Below are 10,733 nucleotides of genomic sequence, written 5' to 3'. Positions count from 1 at the left end.
TTTAAAAAATCTTTTCTTGGGGCGCCTGGGTGGCTCAGTCGTTAAGCACCTGCCTTCGGCTCAGATCGCGATCCCAGGGTCCTGGGATCGAGTCCCACATCGGGCTCCCTGCTCCGCGGGAAGCCTGCTTCCCCCTCTCCCACTCCCCCTGCTTGTGTTCCCTCTCTCGCTGTGTCTCCCTCTGTCAAATAAATAAACAAAATCTTAAAAAAAAAAAAATACAGTACTTGAAGACTGTTGTCTTCGAATTTAGTTAACATTGTTTTTATAATTGGGTATCCTTAAATAAGCTTGCGTTAACTTTAAGAAAACAGAGTCTGGTTTTTTCCCTAAAGCGTGCTACATGCATGTTCAGAGTGCAGTTTAGAATTAATGTTTACCTCCTCCGTTTTCCTTTCCAGGACTATTATATTATGCAGGGCATGGTTATGAAAACTTCGGCAACAGCTTTATGGTCCCTGTTGATGCTCCAAATCCATACAGGTCTGAAAACTGTCTGTGTGTACAAAATATACTGAAATTGATGCAAGAAAAGGAAACTGGACTTAACGTGTTCTTGTTGGACATGTGTAGGAAAAGGTAAACTGCCTCATCTTTGTTCAACAAAGCTCGTGGACGTTAGGTAAATATCAGCCTTGACAGCGAAACCTAGGAATGCCAAGAAGCACTTAAGCTTGTGAGTTTGTAACTGTGAGATTGAAGCTGACCAAGAAGGAAACTAGGAGGAAATAGGTTTTCTCTATATGTAGTTAATTACGTTAACCTTTTTCCTATTTGTTATAGAACAAAAGTGAGGAACTGAAGGGTATGGGTATTTATTCATACCCCAGAAGGTTCAGCTCTTCAGAATGCCTGTAGATGTCTCTAGTCATCACTGCAGTTATTTCTCCAGAAATGGACAGAAACAGCCCGCATAGAGGTGGGGCTTCTGTCAGTCCTGGTCTCGCAGATACAGAAAGTGTAGCCAGACCAGGTGTTTGAAGCTGTTTGTCACTGGGTTACTGAGAAACAGAACCAGTGATTATTCCTCTCAGAAATACAGTTTTGTGCTTGCTCAGCATTTACCGATCAGAAACCAGTGCTAGAGTTCAGATGTAACTCCAGTTTTAAAGCTAACCAGAGAAAAGATGATGTGACTGTCTGCTGTCTCAACAGCAGAGGAGCCCTAGATTATTTGGGGTAAATATGTACCTGATTTGATAAAGGAATTTTGAATCTATAATCTTCAATTATGTATAATAGATTAGTGTTATCAGATTTCACCTCTTCATTATTATTTATGCTCTCTTTAAAATGCTGTTGAACTTCTTTCACATTTGTGTCTGCCCTTCTCCCTCCTCCCTTTTAAACAGAAATGACTATGATGACACCATCCCAATCTTGGACGCGCTAAAAGTCACCGCCAATATTGTGTTTGGATACGCCACGTAAGGAGGTTTTACATTCCTGTTTGAGATACCTTCATTTTTCGATGACTTCTTTTTGGTTATAGATTAGAAGCCTAGATATATCCATAGAAATGTAGGCATAAATTTCCATCCTTGATACTCTTGAAAGGATAAATGAGTTAAATAATTGCCTTTAGCTCCTCACGTCTCGGCATCTTCTTTTTACTAAGCCCCAGAGCATTTAGCTCCTGCTGAAAGGTCAGCTCTGTAATGAGGGTGTCATGCGAGAGGCAGAGAAGCAAATGAGGTTCATCAGTGTTTACACAAGCCCCATGGGGCAAGTGTTTACTTTTTAAAAAATTTCTGTCTTTTTGCTGTGTTTAAGGTGTCAAGGAGCAGAAGCCTTTGAAATCCAGCATTCTGGGTTGGCAAATGGAATTTTCATGAAATTTTTAAAAGATAGATTATTAGAAGACAAGAAAATTACTGTGTTACTGGATGAAGTTGCAGAAGGTAAAATAAAAAAGAGAAAGCTACTCAGGGTTCTCTGGTAATTATTTTATTCCTACTGTTATTGTGCAGGTTTGGAGTTAGTATGTATTTTGATAAAACAGTTTTTTCTAGAACGTTCAGCACTCCTGTTTCATTCCTTCCTCCTCGTCTTCCTGGTGACTGAGCTTTGCACCAACTATACAGCATGACTCGAGCTGCAAGGCTGGTCCCGGGCATGGCTGAAATCAGTAAAGTTTCATCCTCAGAGCTCTGTGCCTCATCTCTGCCTCGGGCCTGGTGCAGCCCTGTCAGCTTGTTTGCAGAAAACCTTGTCCAGAGAGCAGCCTCTCCCAGGATCAGACAGATCCAACTTTGCAGAAATTTTGAGATTCGGGTGGAAAAGGCTGGGTTCATTTTTTTCTTGATGGACTTAATGGTTTTTAAATTCTGCTTTCGGGACATGACCCTAGAGGGCTAACATCATGTCTTCCATTTCCTTCTGTTCCCTTTCCTTCTTGGGATAATGTTATGCTTCTGTCAGGTGCCAAACAAGTATATCCTATTATCCCGGTAGACTGCCAGGTATTTTTTGAAATGCCATTTTAAAAGCCATGCCAAAAGGCAATCCTTTTGCAAACCAGCCCATGAGAAATGGAGTTTCATGGGTGTTCCAAAGATGGCAGGTGGAGTATAAGGTATGTGAGTGTTTCACTAAGAGCTGTGAGTCACTTTGTTTATTTTCATGTTTTTATCAGTGTAGATCTTTTAGCTGGATCACCTGACTTAACCACTTTCCCATTTAACATAGCCAGCCAGAGCTTTGACCTCCTCCCTCCATCCTGCTTCAACCGGAAAAGTTCTGCTTTTATCTGGTTTTTATATTTGGCTTCTATTTAAGAATAGATTCTTCTATTTAAGAATCTTAGTTTTACTTCTGTTTTTTCCAGATAAGTAACTACATACCAAAGACCAGATATTATTACTTTATAACTTTATTTATTAATAATTAATAATATATACAGAAGTAAGAGAAACTGTAATTTGTTCATATTAAAGAATATGATATATATGGCTTTGTAAATTTAAATTGACATTTATCAATAGTCACAAGTCTTTGCCTAAAACATGTTGAATGAAAACACATTATAGAGCATGCATGTAGCATAACATTTTTGTTACGTTCAAAACCTAAAACATTAGGGGCGCCTGGGTGGCTCAGTTAGTTAAGCGTCTGCCTTCAGCTCAGGTCATGATTCCAGGATCCTGCGATCAAACCCCGCATCAGGCTCCCTGCTCGGCGGGGAGCCTGCTTCTCCCTCTCCTCCCCAGCCCATGCTCTCTATCGCTATATCTGTCTCTCTCTTAAATAAATAAATAAAATCTTTAAAAAAAAAAAAAAACTAAAACATTAGCATAAACTACTTGCCAGTGCCTGTGCCTGAGTGAAAATTAAAATATGCATGAGAATATATATACTACATTGGATAGTGGTTATTTTGAGTCGGGGGAGAGGAGTGGTGGTGCTTTAGCCATATCAGTGGTTATAACATATTATTTCCTTTCTTAAAAATATCTGAGGTAAAGATGGCATGATATCTTACCTTTTTCATAGATAAGTAGTCATTTGTTTACTAGATACATGTATTTCTCAACAGAGTATAGACATAAAATTATCATGGCTACCCTTTCAGTAAAGAAATATACTTCCAGGGTCACCTGGGGTGGCTCAGTTGGTTAAGCGCCTTTGGCTCAGGTCATGATCTCAGGGTCCTGGGATCGAGCCCCATGTCGGGCTTCCTGCTTCTCTCTCTCTCCCTTCCCCCCCCCCATTTGTTCTCTCTCTCTCTCTCTCTCTCAAATGAAAATCTTAAAAAAAAAAAAAAAGTATACTTTCAGTTCTTCGTGAATTTTAAGGCTTAGAATATTAGGGATATGATAATAGAATTATGGAAGATAAAAGCTAAAAGGGGGGTCTTTAGAAGTGGCCTGGCCCAATATTTTTCTCTGTTTGTTCATTACTTTGAACCTTGCCTGGCACATAATAGGTGTTCAGTAAAATAGTTGTTGAATGAGTGAGTGATACTGAGAACATAATTGGATTTGCAGGAGAGTTCTTGACCTAGGTATTTAAAACATGAAAAGATTGTGGTCTTAATACTTATTTCTTATCTTTTAGATATGGGTAAATGTCACCTTACCAAAGGCAAACAGGCTCTAGAGATTCGGAGTAGCTTGTCTGAAAAGAGAGCACTTACTGACCCAATTCAGGGAACAGCATATTCTGCGGAGTCTCTGGTACGGAATCTGCAGTGGGCCAAAGCACATGGTATGGTGAAGCCTGGTTCTTATGAGGTTTTTCTATAACATACTGTATTAAATCATGAAGGAGGTTTTTTTCCTCCTGGATAAATAGTTTTCCTCTCAATTTTGTGGTGAAAACATTTTAGCCTGGTGGGCAAACCCAAAACTAAACAACTTATCTAATATACAGTCCCTTAGATTGCATTATATTGTGAGCTGTTGGAAGTATGCTATTTGAAAAATCAGACAGGCCTGGGTTCTCATCCTGTCTCTACCACTTGATAAACATGTTATATATAAATGGGGATAAGAAATAATACTTGGGAGGGTTGTTGGTACTGAATGCTATCACACATGTAAAGGGACAAGCATGCTGGTCAGTAAATACTATCTGCTCATCAGTATTAGTATTCTCTCTTTTCAACTCTTGAATAAGTGAGTCGGTGAGCAAGAAAAGAGAAGGTGAGGTGGAAATCATATCTATAACTTAATTACCTTTGGTAATTCTATGTGATTTAGTGAAAAGGTAAGTTTAAATTATTGACTGAAATGAAGATTTTGGATTTTCTCTGAGTCCCAAATATCTGTATGGTGAATCCCTTATTGTAGATAGTTGAAAATTGTATTTGGTGAACTTCTATATAATATCTTTCTTTTCATAATAGTCTGTTCTCTAAGATACATTTTTGGTTAGATATGTTAAAGCACATTAAAATATAAAATGCCATAAATATATTGTCTTGGCTTTCCAGATAATTGGATAAGTAATTGAAATTGATTCTTTTCCTTTAAAAAACCTCTAAACAACAACAGTAACAAAATCATGGTGGTAAAGATCAATAGTAAAAAAACACCTTTTATGAAATGAAACTAAGGGAGCGTCTCTTTACTTGGTGGATGAGATGCTGCCCAATTCATGAATTGCCTAATAAAGCCAATTAGATCTTCAAATTAAAAAAAAAAGAAACTTTAGACGTGGGCTGGTCCAGTATTTTTCAGTTTGCTCATTACTTTGAACCATGCCTGGCACATAGTAGGTGTTCAGTAAAATTGTTGTTGAGTGAGTGAGTGAATGAGTGATACTCAGAACATAACTGCATTTGCATGAGAGTTCGTGGCCTAAATATTTAAAACATAATGAAAAGATTGTGGTCTTAAAATAATACTTATTTCTTATCTTTTAGATATGGGTAAATGTCATCTTACCAAAGGCAAACAGGCTCTAGAGATGTGGAGTAGTTTGGAAAGAGAGCACTTTTTTTTGTAACAGATTTGGCATTTTTTATGTTAAAGAGCTCATGCAAAATGGTAAAAGGAAAAACATTAAGACTCCCTCAGTTAGGGGTGCCTGGGTGGCTCAGATGGCTAAGCGTCTGCCTTCGGCTCAGGTCATGATCCCAGGGTCCTGGGATCAAGTCCCACATCGGGCTCCTTGCACAGTGGGAAGCCTGCTTCTCCCTCTCCCACTCCCCCGCTTGTGTTCCTTCTCTCACTGTCTCTCTCTGTCAAATAAAATCTTAAAAAAAAAAAAAAACTGCCTCAGTTAATCATCAAAGGATGCAAATTCAGCCTACACAATTGAGAATATATTAATAATTAAGAAATAAATATAGAAAATGGTAAGCTTAAGTAATTAGAGAAGATAAAATTATGATAGTGTAGTTTTTCCTTTTTAATCCCATCAACTAGGTAAACACTTTGAAAATTAATATTACTTCATTTTGGAAATGTTATGGTGAAATCTATTTATATTCTGTATAAATGGAGAACATCACATGTGTGAGGAACCATCGAGCAACTATATCTAATAATGTTTAAGCATTAAGTACATATGTATAAGAAACACTGACTATGATAGAAAAATAATAAAACCCAGAAATATTACAGATATTCAAGAGTAGTGGAATTGTTCAGAGTAACAAATATTCAGTGACACTATGCTTTATTAAAAACTATTTTCATGAAGATTGAGGCAACGGTGAAAAGTTACCTACAATTGTATGGATACTTTTGATTACCACTGTAAAAATTACATATGCAGAAGGACGAGAACTGGAAGGAAATAGTAAATGAAAGATTTTTATTTGCTTGACCAGCAGAATGTGGGGCTTTTTCTCTTTCTTTAAGTGCATGCATGTGTGTTTGTGTGTCTTTGAACAATGTGTTAGTTATAGAACATTTTTAAGCGAAAGCAAAAGCTCTCACTGTTATTTTGCCCCATAAAGAACAATTGTCCGTTGCTTAACAGAAAACTTACCAAAGCGCTCCTCAAGGGATTATTTGTAAGTTGTTCTTTTTGCTCTTTTTCAGAACTCCCAGAAAGTATGTGTCTTAAATTTCAGTGCGGTGTTCAGATTCAGCTCGGGTTTGCCGCCGAGTTCTCCAACGTCATGATCATCTACACAAGCATAGTCCACAAGCCACCCGACGTACTGATGTGCGATGCGTATGTCACCGATTTTCCTCTTGTAAGAGCCCCCTTTCTTCTTTGATCCAGAATAGCACAGTGTAGCCTCACTTACTAAAGACTAAACATTTGGAAACTTAAAGTTGATGGTGAATGTAAGGGAAATACGAATACCTATATATTCCATTTATATAAATATTTATTTGTATTTTAGTAACAATGGTGAAAATATTTAAAAACTAATCCCTAAAATACCTTAAATTTATCAAATTTAGGAATGTCTAAAGTTCACCCAGGAAAGAAGCCTTTAATTTCCTTTACCCTAAGTAGGGTATCAAATATGAAGAAGTAACATGGTAGTATATTGGAAGCATAGAAATTTAGTTCTGTTTTTCCGTAAATTAAGATATGATATTTATTTCATGTTGGCCTAAAGAAGCCAATAAATATACCCCTCTTTCCTACATGAGTGTAGTAAATTGAGAAGTAAGCAAGGAGCAAGACAAATCCAGAACATCACCTTTGCTACTGATAAAGACTTCATGGAGGACACTGCTTAGTGTGAGAGCAAATGGTCCAGCACTGAACCCCAGAATTAGACAGGTCTGTCTACCAGCCGTAACAGCGCTGGACTCAGATGGGCCTCCTGGGCATTGGGCAGGGCAGAGCCTGAGGCCTTCTCTCAGACGTTCCAGAACAGATCTCCCGCTCTTACCCAGGGGTTGGCTCTTAAAGAAGGAAAAGGGAAGGACTGCTTGTACATGTCCATTTATTCTTTTTAAATATATGAATCATATAAATCCGCCCGCACCTTCCCAAAAGTGATGAGTGAGCAGGGTGAGAATCCAGGAGTCACAGTCTAACGGGGCTGGAACTTAAAAGGAAGCTTGAGAGGATTAAGAAGTGTTTGTAGGGATAGTTTGAAAGTAACTATCCTTGCAGAGCTAACTTTTTAAGTGTATCTGTGCAGAATTTGGAATTCCTGTTATACTCTAAAATGTTGTTTTTATTATTTCTTTAGTCCTGTCTATGGGCTTACCTATTCAGGCCAAAATTCATAAGAGGACAATACCTGTTAAGATATTTTACTGTCATAGACAATGTTGTGACTTTAATTGATTTCATTAATAACATCCACTGATTTTCACAGGACTTAGATATTGATCCAAAAGATGCAAATAAAGGGACGCCTGAAGAAACTGGCAGCTATTTAGTATCTAAGGATCTTCCCAAGCATTGCCTCTACACTAGGCTCAGTTCGCTGCAAAAATTAAAGGTTAATACTTTTCCTGTTTATTAACTACTGACTTTATGAAAGTGAAAATTCATTTTGGCATGTGACAGTTGTATTAGTTTATAGATGAACTGCTTCACTGGGTATTAAATTGAAGTAGAGATAAGTGATACACAGTGAGTCTTATCAGTGGCCCTGGTCATATTCTCTTCTGTCCCTGGTAATGGCCTGAGGATTTTTGTGTGAGAGTACATGTGATTAGTCTCCATATTGTTGAAAAGTTAGAAATAAAGAGCATAGTCTGCTTTTATTTTTTATTTTTTATTTTTTTTTAAGATTTTATTTATTTGACAGAGAGAGACACAGCGAGAGAGGGAACACAAGCAGGGGGAGTGGGAGCGGGAGAAGCAGGCTTCCCCTCCAGGAGGGAGCCCGACTCGATCCCAGGACCCTGGGATCATGACCTGAGCCGAAGGCAGACGCGTAAGGACTGAGCCACCTAGGCGCCTGCATAGTCTGCTTTTAAATACCTTTGCATCTCCAAATAATCATCTCCTAGTTAAGGAACAAAAGACAGACTATTGTCACCCTGTTTATAGCTAATCTTACCTACAGTCTCCTTTGTCTTTGAAATAACCTTATGATCTGATTCAGTTATACTTCTCCACCTAGGACTGTGGATTATTATTTCATGTTTTTTAAAACAGCTAAACTTTTGGCATAGCTGTAAAGCCAGGTTTCTTCATTAAAGGATCATTCTCCATCTCCACTAGTAGGGAAGGGTAATTTTCCCAAACCCCACTACTTGGAAGATGCCTTTAAACTGTTCATCCGGAATACAGTACAAGATCTCTGTGATTCTGGCTTCTGTCAGTAGCAAGAACTTTAAGTACTGGATGAGGGAAAGGGAAGGTGATTATAGCTGGCCTTTCTTCGTGTGGGGAAGGTGCAAACGAGCCTTGAGGATTTGGAACCTGGGAAAGGGGAGTGAGAGTGTGTGTTGTTGTTGTGTGATCACGTGTGTATTTGTTTTTGTCAGTATTACTCTATGATTGATATGCTTTCACGGTTGATAAAAATAATTCTTTTCCTTTTCAGGAACATCTGATCTTCACAGTCTGCCTGTCATATCAGTACTCAGGATTGGAAGATACCGTAGAGGAGAAGCAGGAGGTGAATGTTGGGAAACCCCTCATTGCCAAACTGGACATTCACCGAGGTTTGGGCAGGAAGACTTGCTTCCAAACTTGTATTATGTGTAATGGCCCTTACCAGAGCTCGGCATCCACCTCAGCGGGAGCCGGCCATTACCACTCGACTCAAGACTCATTCCACGGTGTTTACCATTCGCACCTTGGTAACTCCAGTAACGTCTTGCCCTCAGATGGCTGTCACTGCAGCCGGATGGCAGATGGATTCATTTCAAGTCACCACACCCACCATTATCCATGCCAGTTTGGTAGGAGCAACGTGCCGGTGGAGACAACTGATGACATGCCATTCAGTCTCTCTGAGGGGCTCCGGATTTCTGAAAAGTGACCTCCTTGTTTTTGGAAGTTATCGTAATTACTAGAAGCCTCATATGCAACAGCAGTGACATGATGGGAGGCATTATGAAAAAGCAAATACGTATTTTGTACAGAGAGAAGATTAGTCATGCTATTTCCTGGCAAACCCAGGACTTTGAGGTGTTGGAATTATATTACCCACGGACTTCCTCTTTGTTCTCTTCTAAGAGTTGGTGAATTGGTTGACTTGTTCTGTAAGAATGAAGGATGGGTGGGTATATGTTTATGTGTTTATAGCAAAAATATTTTCATTTTGAGCACTCTGAAGTAAGTACAATGGGAATGGCATTGTAGAGTAAGTCATTGTATTTTTAGGATCAGGAAAAAAAACCTTGGTGATCATCAGGCTTAACCTCGTTTCATCAGTGGGAGAAACAGATTGAGGCATCTTGTTTACGTTAGAGCTGGCCCCAGAACTGAGACCTCCAGATTTCTGTTCCAGTGTTTATTCCACTACACACTGCCTTCCCGACAGGTTCTGAGATAGGTATTATGTTTGTAGATAAATTTAAAGATAATATATGAATATGCATGTCTGTATATAATCTAGAAATGTACAAACTTTAATTTGTGATTATAGGACTTTACTGCAAGTGTTAGTTAAGATGTTTGTATATAAATCTTATGTAGAACAGGCTGAAGTTTCTTGTTCCTAAGGCCATGAAAGCACATGGAGAGGTGATGAAATATTTGTCTCTGTTAGAGCAAGACAGCAAGATAATTCTCCTACTGGATAATCTTGGCAGCTGCTTATTGAATCTTACAAACACTGGATATGTCTTCCTTGATAACATTTTCTTAATGAATTTTACTGGCCTTAAAAGAGAATCTTACCACCTTTTGTCCTACCTAAAGCAAGTTAAAAAGGCAACTGCCAGTAACAAAAATATTGAATTAGTAATTTTAGAACATTCCACAAAGGAAATAACCAGGCCCGGATGGCTTCACTGCTCTATTCTACCAAACATTTAAAGAATTAGCACCAGTCCTTTGCAAACTCTCCTCAAAAATGGAAGGAGAGAGAACACTTCCCAGCTCATTTTATGAAGCCAGTATTACCCTGATGCAAAACCAGGTGAAGACATCACAAGAAAACCAAAGATCAGTATCTGTTACGTGAAGGGACTCAAAAGTCGTCAACAAAATACTAGCAAACTGAGTCTAGCAACATATGAAAAGGATTATACACCACGGCCAAGTAAGATTTGTCCCAGGAATGCAAGGGTTGTTTAACATCCAAAAATCCATGTCCTATGCAAACGATTCTCGTTATTCACAGTGGTTACAGTCTAGGAAGTCGCTGTGAATACCGAACTAGTGAATGCAGAGCCATTGCTCCTAGG

General features: G+C 38.7%; 1 protein-coding gene across 4 annotated transcripts in view; it reads left to right on the top strand.

Annotated features, from left to right (window-relative positions):
- Positions 1-10,387, top strand: part of MALT1 (MALT1 paracaspase) — a 56,520-nt gene extending 46,133 nt beyond the window's left edge. For 3 of the 4 annotated variants that reach the window (XM_034995873.1, XM_034995872.1, XM_034995874.1), the window contains 7 exons: positions 402-579; positions 1,353-1,427; positions 1,774-1,901; positions 4,057-4,206; positions 6,492-6,649; positions 7,739-7,864; positions 8,921-10,387. In XM_034995873.1, the coding sequence (XP_034851764.1) occupies positions 402-579; positions 1,353-1,427; positions 1,774-1,901; positions 4,057-4,206; positions 6,492-6,649; positions 7,739-7,864; positions 8,921-9,361 (1,256 nt within the window). In that variant the 3' untranslated portion in view covers positions 9,362-10,387. The remainder of the gene's footprint in view (positions 1-401; positions 580-1,352; positions 1,428-1,773; positions 1,902-4,056; positions 4,207-6,491; positions 6,650-7,738; positions 7,865-8,920) is intronic. The other variant, XR_004677602.1, reaches the window with a different exon arrangement.
- Positions 10,388-10,733: the final 346 nt, after the last annotated feature.

The sequence above is a fragment of the Mirounga leonina genome, unplaced genomic scaffold (assembly GCF_011800145.1).
Source record: "Mirounga leonina isolate KUSES-001 unplaced genomic scaffold, KU_Mleo_1.0 Mir_93, whole genome shotgun sequence".
NCBI classification, from domain to species: domain Eukaryota; kingdom Metazoa; phylum Chordata; class Mammalia; order Carnivora; family Phocidae; genus Mirounga; species Mirounga leonina.
Note: the sequence above shows the minus strand (reverse complement) of the source record. Positions and strands in the feature narration are given on the sequence as shown.